Source organism: Chiroxiphia lanceolata, chromosome 9 (assembly GCF_009829145.1).
Source record: "Chiroxiphia lanceolata isolate bChiLan1 chromosome 9, bChiLan1.pri, whole genome shotgun sequence".
NCBI classification, from domain to species: Eukaryota; Metazoa; Chordata; class Aves; order Passeriformes; family Pipridae; genus Chiroxiphia; species Chiroxiphia lanceolata.
The window spans coordinates 14,652,051-14,675,969 of NC_045645.1; the positions used below are offsets into that span (position 1 = coordinate 14,652,051).

The 23,919-nt window shown below is 41.1% G+C and overlaps 1 protein-coding gene across 4 annotated transcripts; it reads right to left on the minus strand.

The window, feature by feature from the left end:
* Positions 1-1,392: 1,392 nt before the first annotated feature.
* Positions 1,393-22,833, minus strand: MCOLN2 (mucolipin 2). Of its 4 annotated transcripts, none has more exons than XM_032697151.1 (14): positions 22,670-22,833; positions 19,379-19,538; positions 17,448-17,621; positions 13,875-14,013; positions 13,194-13,281; positions 12,950-13,046; positions 12,404-12,503; positions 10,810-10,925; positions 9,250-9,399; positions 7,816-7,917; positions 7,569-7,691; positions 4,466-4,672; positions 2,971-3,086; positions 1,393-1,956 (listed from the first exon to the last, which is right to left on the minus strand). In XM_032697151.1, exons 1-14 carry the CDS (start codon positions 22,717-22,719, stop codon positions 1,920-1,922), a joined length of 1,659 nt encoding a protein of 552 aa, XP_032553042.1. In that variant the 5' UTR covers positions 22,720-22,833; the 3' UTR covers positions 1,393-1,919. The 4 variants fall into 4 exon arrangements, with proteins under 4 accessions (XP_032553042.1, XP_032553043.1, XP_032553044.1 ...); XM_032697152.1 differs by lacking the exon at positions 22,670-22,833 and adding an exon at positions 22,382-22,526; XM_032697153.1 differs by lacking the exon at positions 22,670-22,833 and adding an exon at positions 22,085-22,106.
* Between the last annotated feature and the right edge of the window lie 1,086 nt (positions 22,834-23,919).

Below are 23,919 nucleotides of genomic sequence, written 5' to 3' on the forward strand. Positions count from 1 at the left end.
CACTATGGCTCACAACACCAAGGGTACAGGATGTACCTCACCTGCTTTAGGGAAGAGAGGCACAAGGCCTCAGGGGACCATGAGCCTGTTACACTTCATACCTTATATAACTAATTATCCACATACAGAGCATTAGTATCCGCATTTTCTAAATTCAAGTTTCTCACCTTAGATTTCTCTAAGTACTGGCAGATGACAGAGCAGTAAGGAAAATACAATTCATTTTCAGATGTGCTGGAACTGTATGATTTAGAGACATTCCAGAAAGCTATCAGTAAAATACCAGCAAATTCAGAAAACACCAACATCTTACACACAACAAAGTAAAGATTGCACATTGTATGGGACACAAAACTGCTGGCAATCAGTTAATGCTGATCATTCTGAAGTCTGCAGAAGAGCACTTGCGTTACCCAGGGCCCCAGAGCATACACTAGAAGGCTAACACTAACCCAAACAAGTTCTGCAGATGAACACCAGGAGAAAAGTTGACTCTTCTGTCCTGAGTGGAAGACAGTAATCCTCTGTTCTAGTTCATGCAATTAGCATCAGTTTGACGAAAAGACAAATTACAGAAAATCTCTGCTAACAGCACAAAATCTTGATTATTGGTAGCAATTTCGTTTAGACCCACAAGCTCTAGTAACAGATGAGGCCACTGCAATGCATTGCTCAGACTGGAATGGGGAGAAGATTCTGTCCCAAAGACATTTCAGCAAGAGAAGTACTGAAATTTGTAGAGCCTGGATGCATCAAAATACTGACATGGAAAAACACCTGTTCTAGACACCTAGCTGCAGCCTAAGCAAGGCAAAATGGCATTCACTTTCAACAAAAAAAACTTTATTGTTAGGAAGGTAAGCAGGAGGCAGGAGATTTAAAAATAAACAAACAGAACAAAACAAACAGGGAAAGTAAAAAGCTGCCACTCACCTCACTCATTAGTGTTTTGAATTGCCTTTGGCATTCGAAACACTAACAAGCCAGAACTCCTAGAGACCATCAGCAGTAAAGAACACATAGCAAGACCAAGTCCTAGCCAACACATTGACATCATCTACTAAAGAGTATTTTTAGGGAGCGGATAGTGGACAAAGGGAAGTACCTAATATGATAGTCCACCCACCCAGGGGCATTCAGCACCCCTGAAAGTTCCCAGAAGTTCTTGGCTAATACCTATGCACTAATATACTGGAAGTGCTAAAGCAGTGAGTTTAATCCAGACACAGTACAAATCAAATATTGTGGGTATAATAGAACAGACAGCCAAAAAAAGGATAACAAACTGCTTTTTAGTAAAGCTATTAAAGAATAGACTGTGACCTATAAGTGGTTTGTGTTAAAATGATATACAAGAGGGAGAACCGCAATTATTTTGCACTTTTGTGCAGCTTTTTAGTTTTACAGAAATTTATTTCAAATAAGTGAAATGTGCCAAGTACAAATGACAGGCTGAATGCATCACTTCAAGTGAAAAACTCCTCTTTTCTTGGTTACCTTTTATTTAATACTTTTTAACACAGAATTATTTTATAAAAATTATTTTCATATAATCCTTTTCCTTATTAACAACAACAGTTCATTCAGGGCCACTTTCCTTCCTCCTAGAGCTGATTAGCAAACAGAGCTCCCATAGACAATGCTCAAGGTAAGTCTTCTTTAATGTGACAGAACTTGAAGCAAGAATACAGAGTTCTTCATAGCTTTCCTCCAGACACAGCTTCTGGGCTCTCCTGATGGTTAGCCAGTCATGTCACATTAATATCTTTTTTTCCCCAAAAAAACTTTAATTAGGTAAGACTAGTCTGCTCATGAGGCAGGTCCAGATGGTGGGTTTCATTGCAACTTGGAGAATTATTCTTCTCCGTACCACTAGGCTCTCTTTGCATTTATTAGTGGTGAATTTCAATGTGCAGTCATCAATTAATAAGTATCAAGTCATCATCACTCTGTTGTCTGCAAGAGAAGAAAATTCACAATTCTCCATTCAGCAAGAAATGCAATAGGAAGCATTTACCCATACAAATTGAGTTTTGATCCTTCTGTTCTATGTTCTCCCATTTCAGCAACTCCCAACACCTGCACTGTGACAATCAAGGAGAAAATGCTACAGTAGCAAAAGCTCTAGCTTTTCACTCCAACTACTAGGGTTGTGCCCTCAATACTGTGCAGTGTATTACAGTGAAGTATATTTATTGTGGTCCAGCAGACAAAAATCTCTCATTCTGAACAATGACTTGCATATGAAACCTGAAGCTGTACCTGGCTGGAGTTCTTGTTAACTAGCTGGCTTTCAAGTGTCCACAACAACTGCTGGGGTACCTGCCCATCATCTCACATGTTCCTTTTTGGCTGTGAGGTGTTAGGTGTCCTCAGACATAAAATTCTAAGAATCAACTCTCAGACCAGGAAACACTACGTGAGATTTTCATCTCTCACCACCACCTTAAAAAGGACCACTGCCAGGCCTGAGTTTGGCAGCAACAAGACACCATTGTGTTTCCAATATTCTGACAGATGGTATTCAAACAGTTTGCCTTGTAGCTTTGGGATTAAGCACCAGTCCCTGGCTGAATCACATATTCTCTGACTTTCTGCTACTACTCCAAGTTTAGCAGTAAAGCTTTTTAGAAACATTTGACTTGCAAAACCCTAAGAAGCAGAGACTTGGTTTGCTCCTCCTTAGTAGTTTCATGCTATACTCCACAGTCCTTCCATCAGCTTCTCCATGATATTTTTCATAAGAGTATAACACTTGAAACATGTGTTTAAGCTCAGAATTGTTGTATCATCAGCTGACTAAAGATATAACACCAAGTAGAGTACAAGAGGAACAAAAGCATCCAAACATCACACAGGCTAAATTCTGGATGCTCCAGAATTTGTGAAACAGCACTCTGCAGTGAGATGCCACTCTGGTGTACACAGAAGTACACTCTGGTGTACTTCTCAGGAAAACACACTACTGACCTCCTGCAGCAGCAGATGAATGACACAGAAGTCTGGTCTTTTCTGTAGCCAGCACTGTCATGGTCTTTTAGAAATTCATGTAGATCTGTTACTGGAAAACCACTTTGTTGGTATTTCTGAAAGAACAAGTGCTTTATTATTTATAACACATGAGAAGTTACTGGGCACAAAACGTTCTAAAATTTCCTGTAGAATGTGATAGTAAAACCAGACTATTTGGTTCATTTGTCCAGTATTGCTGTAGAAAGGAAAAAGCCCAATCCCACCCCAGAAACACCACATATATAGCTGGTGGAACAAAGCAACCTAAGTGACAGAAAATTCATATTGTTCAGAGATTCTCTTATGTTTTGTTTGCTGTCCATAAGGCCAAGCAAATGATCTCAGGTCATACTGGCATTAATTGATTCTCCCTCGTTCACGGGGAACTGCTGTGCTCACTGTGAGCGCCTTGGGATCATTTTCCCTAAGAACTCTAATGCTGGATTTGAAGGGCCCTAGTGGGGATATTCAACATTGCCATGTTGAAGAAATGCTATGAAAAACACAAGTTCAGCATACTGAAATAGCTCCCAATTGATCCACATGAAGTGCTCAGAGGGAAGAGCAACAGCAAAGCACTGTTTTGCAGGTCAGATCACCCAGTAAACTCAGAAGCACAGACAGTTAAGTTATATTTGGAGATGCTTAGAAAGTGGAGCTCTTGCTCAGTCTGAAGTTGTAGTTCATGTCAGACCAGTCTTATTCTGCTGGCTTGTTTCTCTGACACCAAGACAAGAAAGACAAGAGCTGAAGAGTATGGTCCACATTGCCTTCCCATTGGTCACTGAGGCTACCAGGAGCACAAAGGGGAGACAGCACTTGAGGTCAAGAACAAAAGGTAATTATTGAAAACTTGGCTGCACCTTCAGACTGTTCATACTGGAAATGGATGGCACAATTTTAACTTGAATGAGAAGGGTCTTTCAGAACACATTTCCTTTTAACCATACATTTCCAAGCAGCACATTAAGCAAGCCAGATGTATCTTAATGACAATCTTAAATGACTTTAGAGTTATCTGCTTGAACCTTGCCAAACTCCTGCCAAAGGCATACCTCTGAGGTATCAGCAAACCTTTCCTGACCTCATCTTTTGATGCCATGAGAAGAATCATTCACTCCAAACAAGGCTTATATAGCTCTATGTATCTATACTTAAAAAATAATTTTTTCTACTCATCCTTCCATTTACACTTCCATTAGCTGTTATACTTTTGAAACCAGGTGAAGCAGCAGAAAACAGAACATTGAAACACACACAGGATAATTTTTCAAACCAATTATTACTTAGTCATTTGAATGACTACCCAGTCATCCTCCCAATTTTGACAGAGACTAAACTAAAAGATTTCAATAATCTCATCATAACTAATACTAGATAGTATGGTGTTTAAGTGATTAACAAGCATGAACACAGATCTGATTAGAAACATAACAGAAAACAAATGTTTTACCTTTATGGTGTCATAGGAGTCAGTAATGAGTGCAATAAAAAGGCTGAGGATCATATATATAAACAGACTAATAAAGGAATACAGATATAACCGGCTGAACCTCCACACCAATGTGCTCTTCTGCTGGATTTGAGCAAATGTTGCAAACATATCATCACCATTAACCAAAGAAAACAGACATTCAGCCACTGTGTTCAGATCTTCAAACTAGAAAATAAAGAGTACAAGATATTAGTAGAATGTGAAGATCAATTCACCCATATTTAAAGGGAAAGTTAAAAAAAACCCCCCACTTCTGACTTTTATGCATAGCAGAAGAAAAAATCCAACCCAGACAACTAAATGCTACCACACTTTACTGTATACTCAGGCCAAAACATACATGTCAGCAATAGAACCATGCAGAAATATAATCTTGACTAAGTGTGATACTGACATCAGACATAACATTTATTATCAAGAAATAAACTTGTGATGCTCAACAGGCAAAACAGTCAATATCTGACCACTACAGAAAGTTAAAGTTACTGAATTTTAAGCAATTTTAGGCCAGCAGAAAAATATCATTCCATTTGCCAAAGCACAGATAAAATGATTTTACAGAATCTATACTGTAAATCAGTGGTAGTATGCTGGGAACGGAATCCACATCCTCTGGTTTCCCAGCTTTGCAGCATTACTGGAGTACGGGTAATAAATCAATACTGTAATAAGGAATTAGTGGTAGTATATGGCCTTCAGAGCTTGAATGGTCTAAACCAAATTTGTCATGCAATAACAATCTATTCAGAAAGCCCTTTCTGAGCTGTAGGTACAATCTATAGCTGGATTGTAAAGCTACTGAAATATTCCTCGCACAAAAATCATGGTTTCACTTCAAGGACATTCTCTTAAATTCTAACCTCCTTTTCCCCTAGCTGGAATGTGTCCTGAGGCTAAATTCCATTCAGTTACCCAGTAAGCACACTGTCCCCTCTTGCCCTGGCTCTCCAAATAACTGGATTCGTTAACTATACTTTATTAGACCACACGAATTAATGCACAATGCTTTAATGTGACCGTTACCAACGAAGTAACACGACTATGCTCACTTGAATCGTGGCCCTATACTGAGAAGATGTCAAGAGACATACTTGTAAGGAGAACATATGGTTGCACAGGAACAGCAGGTCTGTTTTACACCTATGGCTTATTTTGTTATTATTGTTTTTATTGAATTTTAAAGCCATGTGAAACTCAGCAGTGCGTTATCTGAGAAGAAAGGGGGCATGGCATGGGTAATTTCTGAGCAACCCACAGGTTTTGATGCAGACACAGAGACCTGCTAAGGACTGCTCACCTGTAAGACCCTGGATTGACAAAACACAAGATGCAGGATACACATGCACTCTGACTGTAGCAGAAGAAGGAAAAGCAACATATGTATTTCTGTATTTTTGAGCATAAGAAGCTATCTGGTGTTTCTGCACATCAGGGAAGGTTCTTCTCATTTCTTACCAGGGCCAGCTTGGATGGCTGGAGAGCCCCAGGAAGCCAGCCCTGCTCTGGGCAGTGTCATATCACCTTCCCATGGGACACTGGGGAACTAGCAGGAACAGGAACCTCCCCCACAGCTACAGCTGCTTTCCTTGACATTGATCTCCGATACTTTGGCAAGATGTAATATTTTCATAAATAAGCATATTATTGACTACATTTCATTTTGCTCAGATGATTAACATACTTGTTGCAGGGAAGTTACAACAGTACTTATACTCTGCCTGTTTTAAACAGTTGAGCCTCTAGTGTTGGCATAGGATCCCACTGCATCCAGCATCCCACAGAAAAATATATCATCATCAACCTGGAACATGTGCAGACTGAATACCTACACTGCTCAAAAGAGAGAATTACAGCTCGGGAGGATGTGGGGCACAAGAATCCGAATCAAGCACTGCAGCATGTCTCTCTGTTACATATATACTGTGTATATATGTATATATACACACATATATACATATCAAGAGATCAAGAATGAAAACTCATACATCTGTCAGTCTTTGACATCTAGAATTTGACACAACAGGAACCTGCCTTTTTGCAAACTGTCACATAGAGCATCTGCCAAGAGGAAAACAAACAGGCTTTAGGGTGGTTTTTGCTTGTGTTTTAGAATGTACAAAGCCTTGCTCCTGCACCCAGGTTTCAGACAAGACATGCCAGGCACACACTTTGATACTAACCTGAGGAAGACAAACAAACACATCCACAACACACCCACACACAGGAAGCAAAGTAAATAAAACAAGCATTCATCCACCCCTTTATGAGTCATAATTTAGGGGCTGAAGTTACATGGCATGGGAAAGATTTGGAAAAACAAAGTCAGAGCCAAGGAGATTCCAAAAAAATTAAAAAAAAAAAAAAAAAAAAAAAAAAGAACAGGGAACTGAACTGGGATTGCCAGAAGAGGGCGAAAGAGATCACACAATCACAGAATATGCTGAGTTAGGAGGGACCCTCAAGGATCATCGAGCCCAACTCCTGGGCCTGCACAGGACCATCCCCAAGAGTAACACCGTGTGCCTGAGAGCATTGTCCAAACGCCTCTTGAACTCTGTCAGCCTTGGTGCTGTGACCACTGCCCTGGGGAGCCTGTTCAGTGCCCAATCACCCTCTGGGTGAAGAACCTTTTTCTAATATTTAACCTAAACCTCCCCTGGTACAAAACTTCAGGCCATTCCCTTGAGTCCTGTCCCTGGTCCCCACAGAGCAGAAATCAGTGCCTGTCCCTCCTCTTCTACTCACGAGAAAGTTACAGACTGCAATGAGGTCTCCCTTCAGTCCTCTCCAGGCCTGGGTAAACCATCCACTCATTACAAAATCAGCTTGGTGTAGGAGGCGACACTGACTTCAAGCACACAGTAAAAGCAGAAATACAGTTATTTTGTTAAAAGGAGCAGGTGGCAGAAGGTATGCGTGGAAGGAAAAACACTCCCATGTTCACATTACAGCTTTTATACAGAAATATTAATTTAACATGCATTTCTGTTGTTATAACTGGAGCTATACACACACACAGACACATCATTAGACCAGAAAAGGAGTGATACTGCTGACATACCTTTTCATGATAAGGTCCCAAGACAATCCAACCACAAAAAGTATAGCCAAGATAGATCATCCCAGCACAACAACAAAACCTTATCACTTTTGGCAATGATGCCTGCATAGTTAAAATGAGTACCTGTAAGTCAGGGTGCAGCAAAGGAGAAGAGAAAAAAAGAAGAGAAAAATTAGAGAGACCTGAATGAAAGTGACATAAATATACATATATGCTTTAACTATTAGACATTTGATTTCCACCTTACATTGTAGGTTTGAAAATATCCCAGGTATCTGATAACTCCGACCCAGACAAACAAAGTTGATGTTCCCAGTAAAATGCTGCAGACATCGTAACTTGCGAGGTTCTGAGGGATCCAAACAGAGCAGGTAGTCAAGTTACAAAGCAGTAGGTATGTCAGCTTGACAGCTATTCAAGTTCCAGCAGTTCAAACAAAGTGGGGCAGTTCAATAATGAAAGGATGTTGCTACATCACAAAAATCAGATCAATGCGAACTGCAGTTATTTACTCAGATCATTCAAATGCAACTGTGCTGCAAATAAAAGTACACCTATGCTGATATCTGTGAAGTTTTGCACGAAGTCTGGAAGAACAAAAGCCCTTAGTTTGGTTACAACAGTTTCAAAATTAGATTTAATAACTCAGTTTTTGTTTAAAAAAGGTTACTATATGCTATTGTTAGGCAAAGAAGCTCTCATTCACTATTTAGACAAACATAAGCCATCATTTAAATGAAAAGTGAGCCTTGGGACTACAAATGTAGTAATACATGTAAATACATGCCACATGTATTTACATCTCTGAACAGGTTCTCCGTCAGATGTTCAGAACCTGAACATTGTTTTTACTGCAGTCAAGTTTATAACCAAATCTACTTGCACTTTACTTTAGAAGGCTAGAACTGGTTGCAGTAAGCACAAGATAGTCATCTAGCTCAAGTTTTCCTACCCTCAATCCCCACCTCACCACACAGCCAGAGGATTCTGAGTGTTCCTCTGAAGGCCACTCTGGGCACCTGCCCTTTGAGCCTTAGTACACGTGAAACAGCAGCAGCACACTACCTACTCTGTTTTTCCCAGAATACAAAGTTTTGTGAACACATGAGTTGTTGGCATGCATCTATTGAAGAAAAAAAACCAAACAAACTAGACAAAAACAAACAAACCCAAAAAGCCTCCTGAAGAGCTGCCAGCTGAACAAAGCACATTGATTTCAGCAAGCCCAGACTGGGATGAGCAGGTGACAGTCTGTGCCTGTGACTGCCAGGAAAGCAAGCTGTAACAGCCATTTCTGCAGCCCTACAAGCCATCAAGACCCCTGTTGTACCCAAGAGGATGACTCTTGGTTTCCCTGTACTAGTATGTGCAACTACTTCTTACAGAACTAACAACACATATTGTTGGGTTTTTTTGATAGGAACTGTCTACCCACATGTCCTATACCAGGGATTAGGGGTCTTAGCGCTGTGGAAATAAGTTGCTTAAATAGCTTATTGAAAGACTTAGGAAAGAGTGACTGAAAGCAGTTATTAGTCAAAGCAGCACTAGGAAATGAACCAGCAAAAGTAAACAGATGACTATTGACTATTATAGCTCACTTTCATTTGTCCCCAAGTTAAAGCACATTACACATGGTTGTAACAAGGTTAGTATTTTAGCTGAGGTATTAAACTCTCACCTTAGCTTTTATTTCCATTTTTAGGATTGACCCAATGATTGTCATCACATCACTGATAATTACCAGGACATACCACCCATTTATGAACTCCAGCTGATCAGCATGGCAGACACGACGCTTATACTTCTCCAAGAAGAAATTCACAAATCTCTATAGACAAGAGTTTAGATGTTTAGTTACAGGTCACTTTAGATGAAAAATATGTACAGATGCCCTAGTATAGCAATGCTCAAGTTTCACATGCCCCCTTTTCCTATAGTATTTGCTGGAATAATAGTTTAATTCTCAATAGCAACAGAAATAAACTGGGAAAAAAAATTAAGATGGGTTTAAGCCAGTGAAAACAAACTTTCCACAGAACAGCTGATTTCATAACCAATCCCCCCTAGCCTAACCATGGTTGTTATCTCCTTTACAACAGTTTCTATCCCCCTCCAACAGAGCAAGGCCATTGAACTAAAGAACTGAAAAAGGCAATAACTCAAATACAAGACAAGAGCTCTCATTTCCAATAGAGCAAACAATATCACTTCCATGCCTAACACTGCCCATCTGCTTTCACATGCCCTTTTTGCTCATGAATAGATGTGATGCCCCTATTCCTGACAGCAGTTCGACAATGCCTTTGTTGAGTTGTGTCCTCTTCACCCTTGGTCTTGTTTCCAAGCTACAAAAAGGATATATTGAGCAAGATAAACAAGTATCTGTGCTTTCATATCCTACCTACCCTGGAATCTTTTTCTAACTCTCATAAGCCATGTGCTTACAAAGTTTGTGCTAATTACTAGGTACAAGCTGGCACATCTCAGGGTCCAGCTTGTGTTTCTGCACCAGTATTTTGACCACAAAAAACAAGTCTGCTTACATTAAGCTCTGCAAGCAACTTGAGAGGAAGATGGACAGGGCTAGTCCCAGTCTGCAAAGGAGGGTGAGCAGACTGATCAGGGATTATAAAGCAAGAAGAAGGAAAGAAGAACTGAAAAAGGGTGGTTCCAACCCCAGAAAGACAAAACAAGCAAACAAACAAAAAACCAACCAAACAAAAACCCAACAACAACAAACAATCAAGAAAAACCCCACACCACAAAAACAACCAGCTATAGTCAGACTATATGCTATGCTTTACATTTCCTCCAGTTAGAGCTGGCTTTGAGGGACGTTCTTTAAGACATTAATTTATGACAAAACCTCTATGGGAATTCTACTCTGAACCAAGGAAGAAGGAATTTATGTTTTGAAGGTGCAGGACATGTTCACAACACAGACTCAGAAGTCTTTTTGTGTAAAATTCTGGACAAAAAAAAGTGTCCTTCTTTTGCCCTTGAGAGATGCAACAAAAACTCCATATTACAGCACTACGCAAACAGAAATAAAACCAATTCAGCTAGCAATTGTTCAGAGATAACAGTATGAGAAGAACATCTTGCAACAGATTTTTTGAGTTCACTGAAAAAAATGTTACTAAACATTTCCAAACATACCCCTTCAAAAGACCAGCAGCAAAGAAGACAGACACCAAATAAGTCAAATAAGTATTGAGATCACGAGCACTGTGCTTACCCTTTGTAGTCTCAAGGCAAGAACAATGGATCGTGTGCAAAGGATGAGAGAAGTAAAGCAACATAAAATGACAAATCCATCAAAGACTAGAATATACTGAGTGTTCTTCTGGAGAACTGTAAAAAGTCAAAGAAATGAAGTAAGATTAATCTTTTCACATCTCTTTAAATGCAAATTATGTGACATTTTGTAACAATTTGTGCTCCATCACTCTCACCCCATAAACAGATGGGCTGTAAGATATATTCTTCCTGCAAGCATACCTAAAGCACAACTAAGCAGAGAATTACATCAAGACAGTCGTGGAGGTTGGACCACAAGAACAAAAAGCAAGTTCATGTTCTTCAAAATAAACCCCAAAATGGGTATATTATTACAGGTATCCCCTTTTTCACCTGTCCATCTGTGCTCTCACAGTGTTACAACTTCATAGGCTAAAAGAAATGCAGATTTGGCCTGTATCATTAAATTAAAAAGAAAATTCCCACCTTAGTCTGCAATAAGAAACTTGCTTGACTTTCTGTACAGTATTCTTTTCATCCACAAGTTTAGAAGCCATCGTGTGAATGCAAATTAGGTGTTTTCCTTTGCTTCCCCACATCAATTGTCCCTATCTTTTTCACAACATACCTTTTTAACTACATGAAATACAGACCAAAACTCATTTTCAGTTGTTGTAATAGCATTTCAACTCACCTGTATTACAGAATTACACATGCTTCCTCAGCTACTTATTAGATGCAAAATAAACTACTAAGGAACAACTAGTTGAAAGACAGCCACAAAAAATTAGTGTACACAGATGCAAGCCAGGACACTTTGTACTTGTTCAGAACATACTGTAAGATACCACTTTAATATCGGTTCAACATGGTGTTATCAGAGAAAAGCTGGCTTTGCTCAGGTAAGAGGCAGGCCACATGATGTATTTTTTAATCAAGATACTCTATAGCACACTGAAAAACATAGCTCCATCACAGTCCTTTACAGCAAGTCAACACATGGCAGAAGCAGCTGTACAGCACTGTCATGGCCACTATTCCTCTAAAGGGCCTTTAGTGCACATTCCTGAGCTGTCAGACCAAGTCTTAACACTAGAAATACATGGTAGATGCCAGCCTTTGCTCACACACATCATTAAATCTAGCAGCAGTGGCAAAAAAAAAAAAAATCCACTTTCAGAAATAGTAAGCTTTACTTAGAGAAAAAAAAAATTGAAAGCTGCAGAAGGCTTCAGTTGCAAATTTACCTGTGTTAGTGAATTAAATTATTTGAGTCATCTCAGAGAGCAGAACGATTAAAAATGTACGGAAGAAACATCCCCCTTGCAGGTAGAGCTTACTGCTAACACACAAGGGTCTACGGATTTGCATGTGCCATCTCACCACAACACTCTCACAAAAGGAATTATTTCCTAACTCTTAATTAGCAAGAGGTAATGAGTCGCATTAGGCAGGTAGCATTGTCTTGTTTTAAGGGCAGGAGGAGGATGAACAGGATGGCCAATGTCTTGCTGGACAGACTGTTATAGACCAGGGAAAGTGCTGGGAGATGCATAACTGTTGGCACGCAAACACACATGCACCATACTTACCAGGGCTAAATATGTGCCAGTCTTTGCATTCCTGAATATCAGTGTCACTATCAAAGTAGATTTTGATTTTTCCACTGTGGGCTCTATTATTGAAAGTTATCTGAAAATACAGAACTGTATCAGAAACAAGACTAGGAAGATTTCATTCCAGAAAACAAATCCTGCTAAGTGCTTTGGACACAGTATGTGTTAATATTGTCGGTCAGGTAAGCTTTAAGAAAGTTGTCACCATAAATGATGGTGTAGATGCAATATGAGAACGACATAACAAGCAGTATTCCAAGAAGCCAAACTTCACATTTAACCTTTAGAAGAACAATTCCTTATTCCCTTCTCAGGTTATAAAGTTACAACTGGAACATGTTACAAAACAACACTGTACCATAGCAACACCATTTCAGCAGCCTTTGGGAAGGAGGGCTAAAGGCCAGGACATGCTCAACTGTATCTCTCTTGCAGTCTCGATACGAGGATGACACCTACACCTGAGCTTAAGCTCTCATTACACACACAGTGTTGGAAGTGCCATAGCCCATATTCACTTACAGTGTTTTGAAATGCATAGCAGTCAGGCAATTCACGGGCATGGATTGTCTGTAGAGCAATGCCTTTCAGCTTGAAGGAGATTTCAACCTGTATTAGCCTGGATGTTTGAAAAAGTGTATAAAAATATTTAAATATTGTATAAAATAAAAAAATGTACACACATACACAAATTGCACAAATCAGAATCCACCAAATTAATGTGAAAGGACAAGCTGAAATACTAAAAAAATCCCCATCCCTTTACCTGTAAAATTCAAGACTGAAAAAAGAAGAGTTCAGCTTCAGTTCTGCCTTCTTACCAGCTAGCTCCTCTGGCTTTAAAAAGATACATTCTAGAAAGAGAAAAGATGTAATCTTAAAAACTTCACATACAAAGTAGCACAAAGCTGAGGTAATCAGGGTGTACAGTCCTAATCAGGCAAAACATTAATTTTGAGTAAACCTATCCATACAGAGACCCACCTAGTGGGGTCAGAAGCAGGTTTGTGTATTAACTCTTGAGCAGCTAAGCAGTCAGGACTCAGCTCTGAGAGGCAGTAAGGACACACACCCACTGATGGTACAGACTGAGCAGCACCCAGAATTCTGTATTTGAACCTTCTGCACAGAGTGGGGGGAGCTGTGTTTAAAAAAAAAACCAAAGACACACCAACCTAAAAAAACCCCAACACACCAAAAAAAACACCCCCCCATCATCAACCCTAAAGACCTCTACAAACAGACAGTGGCTGAAGAGAGCCTTTTATAATCTGCACAGCTGCCATTTCTAGATAGGTATTAAAAACCAAGAGGGAAATAGGCAAGAGGCATGGGAATTTTCCTGTAACTGCTACACAAAAAGCTATTGCTTTTAAGCTTTACTGATATAGCATTAGAATATAAGTACTCCACAGCAAGACATTTTTTAAGTACAACAGTATTGTACCTGTTTCAGTAGAAACATCTATGTTCAGCGTATCATTGGACGGAAGCATTGTGCCTCTCTTGTACTGTTGTTTACAGATTTTTAAACCTGATCCTTCATAACCAAGCATCCCCAGGGATATGTTCTTTAAATGCCTGTACTAGTTTAGAAACAAAAGCATTAGTGGAAGTTAGAGACAGTCATCTTTTTTGCATTATATAGTAAATTGCAACCTCAAAGTTCTGCATATCAATACAGGGTTTTACATTAAAAAAAAAAAAATCTTTATTTTCACATAACAGTTTCCCATGAGATGGAAGTCCTATGACTCAGTTTACAGACTAGAGGGCTACTGGCCACTAATTAGTAGTGACAGGCATCCTGGTGACACAGTGACCATGAGCCCTGTACCTTCTGGGCTGCCTGCAAATGATCACAGATGTGCCAGACAGCAAGCCAGCAGACAGCTTTTAATTAGATGCCTGGTAGAGACTTCAATGCAGTATTGCTGCTAACCACACACACTCCAGGGATATCTTATGCTTTCATGAAAGCGATAGTTTTCACACCACTTGAAACTTGATCACTTTACGTACAATCCAAGTCACAGTTCTTATCAAATCCATGCTGAGAACAAAACCAAAGCTGCTCCCTGCGTGACTACAGAAGAGGGAAGTCATGCATTGGCTATATAACCAGCAACCAAGGAACATACACAGAGCTCGAGCAGCCTCCAAACATAATTTAACCTGCCTGCTTTACACAAGCACAGAAGCAGCTGAAAACATGCCCATGAGGAAGGTACTTACTTTTTCCACTTACTCCAAATACAGCACAAGTCACTTTCTTCGTACACTTGGAAAACAAGGACTAAAAGTGGAAGCAAATAAAGCTATGCCAAAGCAAGCATTGTCCAAACATGGATCAGCCCTGAGCATCAACAAGACTTCATTTAAGGCCAGTCCTCTCTTGAATTGCCTTCCACACATTCTGGGTGCCTACCGTCTACCCTCTGATCCCTGGACTCACACCTTCCAGTCCTGCACAAATGAGGCAAACCCCAGGAGCACAGCTCTTCTGGTGGCCCTTGGCTCCTCAACAGCTGAGAAGATCAATGACTAACCATGCAGTGAGCTGCGTGCCAGCTCAGCTTCCCATCAGCTAACATTGTCCAAGAGAAGCCAGATAGACCCATGGTCTTTTGAGGAAGAAGGCATCAACACAATAGTTGATTAGTTTTTATCATTACCACACATAGTGAAAGAGCTCAGGGCAGTGTACAGCACTGGTCTGCTCTCAAGAAAGCATTTAGCTTTTCAGAGGCCTGAAGTAAGTTAGGCAAGGTTTCCTATTCCTTAAAAAAAAAATTGTTCAGCTGGCTTTGATACAGATTAGTCCATTTTCCCCTTCAACATGAATTTTTTTATTATGCATCATTCAGTGTCATCCTATTCCCTCCTTCCTATGGGCATTATGGCCACTAGCCCATCTTGTGGGGTACAGAATCCCACCAGTCATCAACAGCCACATGCTCCATGTCCAAAAGGAACTGCGACAGAAACTACCACACTTCTATCCCAAGTTCTGCCTTGCAGTGCTGCTTTGAGTACTCACAGCTGAGCTTGCAACAAGTTTAGACAGCCCAGGAGAAAAAGCATGGCCTCTATACCCTGTCAGTCTGACTAAGGCAGGTCAAGTGAGTGGAAACAGTAGTTAGTCACAGCTCTTCACCCCTCTGAAGACATCTCCAGACCACTGCATGCAGCAGCCACTGCTCTGTCCACATGTGCTCTCAGGCTCTGCCCTCCCAACAGCACAGCACGTGGCACTGGGTTACCCACATGCCACTTTCAAAAAACATTATGAAAAACTAAAAGCAAGATTCCTGTTTATACATTTCTAAGCAGCCCCAGACAGAGCAGGCAGCAGGACATCCTGGTCCTACAGCCTCTGCCACAGGGCGGGCACAAGAGTAACAACTTTACAGGGTTTCTTCATAATAGAATCTTCCAGACTGAACCCAGTAGAGAAGCAAGGAAAACCTGTGTACTCTTCCAAGTGTAAAAGTATGTTTGGGTTTTTATGTTGTTGGTTTGTTGTTGTTTGTAGCTGTGCACTGTTACTATCTTCTGTAATATCATATTCTTCTGCTTTACCCACCCAGTCATGCATTTCAAATTAAAACTCAAAACAAAGCACCAAAATCCATGGCTTCTAGCTGCCCATCTCAAAATAAAAAAAACCCTTGCTTTTAGGTTGGGAGTCATCTGGTTTGGCTCTTCCCAGAAGGCACTCTTTAAAAACAAACAAACGAAAGTAACAATAGTCATAAAATTCACCTATAGGCATGCTTTTTGAGTTCTTACATGTAATATAAAAGCCTCACAATTCCATATGACACTAAAGCACACAGATTTCACAGGTTAAATCTCCTTAAAGAATATGACTACATTATACCACATTGACATCTTATGAAGAGACCTTTTTGTGATGCCTGTATCACACACTGGCTCATTCTTGAGGATATAAAGCTATTATTTCTCTACTGTCTTGTATCTGGACTTCACCTCAGCCTTAGTGCCTACAAAAGAAGGAGAGTGAGACAAAGCAAGCAAGGAAGTAAAAAAAGCACAGTTTATTGCAGAAACAGTGGTAACATTAAGAGTTCAAAGGAAGACTGAGAAAACTACTTCACCACTCATTTAACATGCCAGGAGTGAGAGTCCAGCACAGCAGGGACAGCACATTTGATTTGCTGATGGCTCTGCTGTAGCACAGAGAGGACAGGGGCCTGACATGAGTGGGTGTTTAAGAATGAGGCACAGCCCTTTGCTCCCCTGCAGATCCCAGATGCTTCTGGGCATAGCTGACAGTGGCAGCAGTGACTGCTTTAATCCAAGCACCAGAGCTGATGTACCAAGGCCAGTGAAAATGAAAGGAAGTTTAAAGCCACTTTCCATTCATCCAGGGTTAATCATTTCTGGGCTTATCATCATCCCCAAACACAAGAGACGTTTCATATTCCACATGCAGTCTTTCATGTTATAACTTCTGAATGTATTGATATTAAATACAAAAATGCTTACTGAATTTTCATCTTAGATTTGTTCACTTTCCTCTGAAAATTGTAAAGGGACTGTTCTTTAAAATACCATCCCTAACCAAGGCAAGTGCCCCTACACTCCTGGAAGTACTGTATTCCCCATTCTGAGGCCCCTGGTGCTCACTACAAAGCTGCAATTCAGTATAACTGTAAGCACAAATTTTTTGAATACCATGCATAGGTATATTCAGGCCTATAGGTCTTCAAAGTAAGACCTAAACCAAGGTTTTAGTTCATGCAAGATGACAGATTTTCAAACTTTCTGGATTTTGGTATTATGCACTACCCAAATAAAATTCTGGTTTGAATTCATCTTCCAAAGACAAAAATGCAGATGATTGCACATGAATTTCAGGACACCAGATCTACACTGATTCACTGAAATATCAAAACTGAAATCCAAGAATGGAAACAGAAAACGAGAACCTTAGCAGAAGTTTATAGCTATACCTTCAGCTATAACCTAGTTATAAACACACACACACACTTACCTGATTAATAACATAAAAAATGCTATCATAAGCATCCTGTTGTGTATATATACTGCAGCTGTAGTCATCTTCATCAACTCCAGAATAGCCTTTCAGGAACAGGTGTTTGAAAGCGACAATGTTTTCCTCTTTGAATGAGACCACCAATTGGTTACTCAAACCAAAAAAAACAAGCTGACAAGAGAAAAAAAAAAAAACAACCAACACACACACATGTATTTTGTACACGGGTCAAGCAGCAGTATTTTGGAAACAGCTCTCAATTATAGTAAATACAAAGCAGACAGGTGCCTGTTGCTGTAACTCTGCTATGATAAGAGCAAAGAACTTGTTAGCTAATGCCATAAGACTACGAAAGTCAAGGTTACCATATGCAGGGTAAGAGAAACATAAATCTGATTCCAAAACTTACAGCAACTGAATGGACAGCTGCATCACGTGCAACTTTTACATATCATCGACCAAAAACTCAAACTGGAACTTGCCAAAACCTTTGTGGTGGATGCAAATAGCTGATGAGCTAACTTAAGAGCACAGCCTACTATCCCTGAAATGGTCTGCTTTGCTAGGGGACAAATTCCTGCACCTTTTCTATCTCTGGCATGGCATAGGATTAGAGCCGATCTATGTGGGACCTTACAGCAACAAAAAGCATCACCTGCCTGACCCAGATGCTGATTAAGGAGGTTTTAACAAGAAGCAACAGCAGACAGAAGAGTTACTACTGAGGCCACGTGTTGTCCTACTATATGGACATTCCCATTCTTCCCCCCATCACCAAGGAAAACAAACAGAGCCTAGAAGCTAAAAAACCAAGCAACAAGAGTGTCTTCATAGGCACACCAGGAGGATACTCCAAGCCCCAAACAGCTAACCCTTCATCCTAGGTTTAAAATGCTTACAAGCAGCAAAGGTGAACCTGTCTCATTACTGCAGGAAGTTTCCAAGCCCCACAAGAATCTGACAGAAGTAGGGAAGAAGGAAGAGTGAGAAACTGCAAGCAAAAAACCTGAACTTTTGCCTAGAAAGACCAACCATTGAATCCTATTCCTGCCTGTGGATAGAGCCCCATCAGGATTTGGGCACAGCACGGCAGCAGCAGAGGCCAGACCCCACCAAGTGGGGCCAGAGAGCCTGTCACAGTTGATAAAGCACTGAGATATGTAAGCCAGAGTTATGCTTTATTTTAATGGGCCAGTCAAACACAAACCTGGAATCCTACAATTCAGCATATATATTTAGCTGTTCTTACAAACTGTCAGATGTCAGAGTCTTGCATTTCAAAGGTTCAGAAAAAGTAATTTCTACTTATACGTGTATCCCCTTTTGCTTCTCTTCACATCCAGTCACTATTTATTAGTGGACTGTAAAACAACCAACTACACCGTGATACCAGCGCAGCTGAAAAACACCCTCTTCTTTGCCTCTACCTAGTACCTCAACCAGTACTCAACTGTTCAAATGCATCATTTGATGACAGAAGTATGGGACACATCCAATTCCTGTAGCCCAGTCATCTCATCATCACCACAGACCATAGCATTTCCACATCGAACGTGTACGTTTCAAGTTTCTGATTAGATATCAGAAAATATCACTTTTGAAATAGTCCAGTGAAACTATAACCAAAAAACATGACAACAAGCCTGAAGACAGTGCTGGATTTAATGGGAAGAGTAATTTGCTTTAAAGTATTATGCCAAAAAGGCAAAGTACCTGGTCAAACACTGCTCCAAAATCTCCAGGAGGCTTTTGTAACCTATGTTATTCTCCCCCCTTGAAACACCTTTCATAGTACTTTTTCTTTATGGATTTAAGTGGGAGGTTCAAGTCAGTAACAAATATCCAGGGATGGCAAAGGCCCAGAACCACATGCCTACTTCTCTTGCACATCATTGCTACTCTTATTAAGAGTAAAACCAAAGCATTACCTGTGTAGTAACCATAAGTATCTTCAAAACCTGCAAAGCCAGTTTCCATGGTATTTGACGTCTTGCTCTGTATTTTTCACATGGGTTCATGAAGTAAAACTTCAAATCCTCTTTCAAAGCCGTCTCTTTCAGATCTAAATCTGACTGAGTCATCATATTTCTGCCATAAAAAAACATATTAATTAGAAGCCAACAGAATGCTTTGACAGACAATTTCCTCAATGCAGTTTCACCTCAGATCACCACATGACATAAAAGGTCTGAAATAGTTTTCTGTTTGTTTTACAGCAAAATGCAAAAAATATTTCCCTATGATGACATAATTAAAAATCATTCAACCACATTAGATCATCAGAACAGCATTTAGACTAACTATCAGGAAACAGGCATAAATAAGAGTATCTGTAATAGCAATATAAAGTCGACATTTCTCTCTTTCTTGAAAATAGATATTGGAAACAAATATGTATTCTGTTTCAAATATGTTAACACATCTGTCTGAATAATCCACATTCTCATCATCATGGCTAGGCTTCATGAACAAAGATTTGGGAACCCACATTCTACATGTGGGTTGAAGCGTCTTAAACAACCAGAGCAGGCTTTGTACACATTTCTGTTATTAACATGCAGTTTTCAGGGCTAAATTCATAGCCATTTATTTATTTAAATATCTGGGCATGTAAAAATCAGAGGACCAAGCACAGAGGACTGTTGTTGTAGATGTCTTAAATCACCTTATGTTTTTCCTTCTCAGCTGAATGGGACATTGAAAACTTTCCCCTTCTCCTAATCATTTTAACCCTGTCTTCCAATACCGTAATTTTCAGAACTTTCCTGTTTCACACACAGATCAGAAACTTGTAATTTTTTTCCTCCCTTTATGTGTTAAGAGGTTTATATTTGACACTGACCGATTATCAGTCCCATTTACTATTCAGAACATCATTCCCGATGTTCTGAATTTTATAAAGGATAACATTTTCTCTCAGGGTTAAACCCAGAAGTTTTCAGATGCATTTTTACTTTCTGTGTCCTCATTTGTCTGAAGTGTACAGTTATTTAAGCCAAAACTATAGACCACAAAGCACATCTGATTTGCTGAAACCAGCTGTCCCCCAAGAAGAGAAATTTAAGTTAAGAAAACACAGTAAAGTTGACACTGTGGTGTTTCCTCAGAAGAGGAAGTGAAAAAACCAAAAAAACTATTTTAACATTAGAAGTTCAAAAGTCATCCTTATTACACAGCCTTAAATCAATCATTCATGAAGATGATGGGAGGTAAGACGATTTTGGGTTTTGAGGTAGGAAAAGCATGGGAAGTTTTTAAGAAAAAGAAACTGTGAACTGCATCCCTATTTAAATTTATACTAAAAACATACTGGACTAGCTTAAATAAAGTTTAAGATACAAAAACTTTGAAAAATGTAAACACACCTAACAGAAACGCACATGATAATTACTGCTCTGAGCACTGTCTAAGGAAACAGTACATATGAACTTCAGTCCTGCATTGACACCTAAAGACATCACTGCTCCTGTACAAGCTTCTCTTGAACGGGCAGAAACTTTTGTGTGGGTACACAATGAACAAGAGCTAACCCAGAGTGAAAGTCATAGGAGTAGGTGGGAAAGAAAGAGAAAAACTGGATCTGGTTGAGATTTAAAGCAGGAGGGTATGACATAAGGACCACTCCAAGACTTCAGCAAAATCCTTCCCAAGTTTCTAGTGAAAGTATATCAAAAGTGACAGATCTCTTAAAAAGAGTGCAAGCAAATAAAAAACTGTTGGACTTTGTCTTCCAGTATAGAACAAGTGTTCTGTGGTGTAGTATTTAAAAAATAATTCACTGGCAACAGCTCAAATACAGCAATTGTTTTTCAATCCATTCATTTCTAGGATAGATTCAAAATTACATCTAAACAGATTGTACTAAATCTGCAGAACTAGAACCTTCAACCAAAGCATTAAAGAAGTTTAAAAGCTCCAAGAGAGTAACAGTGACATCACATTTAAAACAAACTATCTAGTTCTACCAAATGGTTATTAGGTTGATAATCTAAAAATAATAGCACTCAAAACACAAATAAAGCACTCAAAACAGTGAATTAAACAATTCAATTCAGATGCACAAGTGTAATTAACACCTCTCAATAGGTTTCCATAGTATGCTTTGTAAAACATTGACAGAGGCGAATTTTTTGTGAATGAAGACTAACTCTACTCTGCATGTTTAGATGCATATCCAGGTGTCATGTGTCATATATAGTAACTGCTACTAACTCAATTCTAACAGCTGCATTACTTTAACCACCACTGCAATGCTGTGACTGGTAGGTCAGTCTGTTCAGACAACGTTTTGTAGCGAGGCACTTTAGGGCTCCGCATTCTGCTTAAGGAAGAGGTTTCAACAGTAAGGACTACAATTTGCAGCTACCTGCTCATCAAATGCGTTTTTAATACTTAGCTCTTCACCTAGCAGAAAAAGCCCCATTGCATCAAGTAGCTAAAATACACTTAGTAAGTGAGCACAGTCAGTTTTTTTATCGAGTAACTCACTACTATAGCAACACTAACAGTGTCCATCACAGCTCCAGATTAGAAACATTTATCTATTTGAGCTCTAGCTCTTGAAGAGGTATTAACGAGATTGATGAGGAGTTAAGGGGGGAAGAAGGAGAGAAAAATGGGGGGGGGGATATCACCGAATTGCGTTCTACGTATCAGCCTGGGCTTCACCTTCACGATCTCTACTAAGCTCAGCATTCGCCTAAAGGAGGACATCGCCTCGCGCTTCTCAGGAAAGCGAACTCGGAAACTGAAGGGAAAGCCCCCCTGTGCAGAGCTGCCAAGGTCACCCAGCGCTCGGCTGCCGCGGGAGGAGCCGCCGCAGCCCCCGCGCAGCCGGAGCGGGGGAACACACGGACCGCTCCGTGCCCTCCGTGCACCGGCCGAGCCCCACCGCTGCTCACCGGCCTCCCCGGCGGGAGGACAGGACCTACCTTGTGCAGGAGACCCAAACAAGAGTCTGGAGCACCACCTCCGCCCGCTGCCCCCGGCCCCTCCGCAGCGGCCGCCCCGGGGCAGCGGGGAGGGAGCAGGGAGCGCGACAGTAGGGAGCACGCCCGCTATCGCGGCCCCCGCCGGCGGGATGGGCCGGGCCCCCGCCCCGGGGCGCTGCGCTCCCTCCCGCAGCCGCTGGCGAAGGAGCGCCCTGACCCCGCTCCCGCCGGGCGGGGTGACCCGAAGGACAGCGCCGCGCCCGCCCCGTCCCGTCCCGCTCCGCTCACCCGGTGGCGGCCGCCCGCCCGCCGGGCAGGTACTTGAGCGAGATCTCCATGGGGCCGCGGGGCTCGGCCGCTGCCCGGGCAGGGCAGGGCTCCGGCAGTCCGCGGGGGCGGACGGGGAGAGCCGGGGCCGCGCAGCTCCGTCCCACCGGCAAACCCCCCTCGCTGCCCCACGGGCCGCGCCGCCTTTATGGGCCCGGCGGAGGAGGGCGCCCGCCGCCCACGTGCCCTGCGGCCCCGGCTCCCCCTGCCCCACCGCCGCCCTCCGGTGCGCGGGCTCTTGCTACGAGAGCAAGAGCTCTGTAGTCGCCTTACTGCCAGCTGGTAGTTGTAGGCACGGAGATAACGTGCAGGGAAGAGTGTCAGGTGAGATTAGCTACTACATGGGTCGTCTTGCAGCTCAAGAGGTACTTGGTTCCTCAGAGGACGTGGCCTAATGCAGTTACTCCAAACTAGGGTGTTCAAAACAGATTGCAGACTCACGAGAGGCTTCATTACAGCAATCGAGCTCTCTCTACCTGCCCACACGGTGGGCATGGGCAGCGTAGGATTCTTACATAATGTTCTCAGATGATGCTGTGTTTGGTTATGGTCACACAGTTTGAGAGAAGAAGGAACAAAACCCCAGACAAACATCTACGTGGAGTTACTCAACATTAGCTGCAAGAGCATTGTATCAGCTCACGCATGAAAGTTTTCTGAAGGCTTCCTCTGAAGCATCTGGTATTAGGTACTGTCTCAGGCAGGAAAATGCTCCCGATAGATGCAGCCACAGGTTTGGTCTTTTACAGCAGCATCTCTGTGCTGTCCTGCATTCTGTCTCCGTCACCATCCCCCATCCCCTTGATAAATTATGCCTTTACACATTTTAATACTGGATAGGTATTAGCATATCTGAATTTGATTTCTTCCTCTTTTATGTGCACACTGTTTACCTTCCCTTGAGAATGTGCTTAAATCCAACATAAAAACTGGTACTTAGAAACAAGTAAGGCCCCTATCTCTCTCTTCCTCTCAGTATAGTTTCATTCTGTAAATAGATCTGGGCTCTGCTAAAAACAAGAAGTTCTTCCTATAAGTATATGCAAAACATTGGCATTGAAATAAGCCTTGGTATGAAAACAGCTGTTACCCAGTTTAGCACCCTGCAACTTCTTTTCACGAGGAAGTACTAAATATCTGTATTTTTCAGACGACTCTTTCCAGAGCCCAGTGAGAATCAGAACAAAGAAACTCTCTTACCCGTCCACAAC

Excerpts from the sequence above, each read along its gene's own strand:
- MCOLN2 (XM_032697151.1), bottom strand. The coding sequence starts at position 22,719 with ATGGAGATCTCGCTCAAGTACCTGCCCGGCGGGCGGGCGGCCGCCACC. Across the intron at positions 19,539-22,669 it reads GGGCGGGCGGCCGCCACCGG|AAATATGATGACTCAGTCAG; the intron begins GTGAGCGGAGCG and ends TTTTTATGGCAG. Across the intron at positions 17,622-19,378 it reads TACTTATGGTTACTACACAG|CTTGTTTTTTTTGGTTTGAG; the intron begins GTAATGCTTTGG and ends TTCTCTTGTCAG.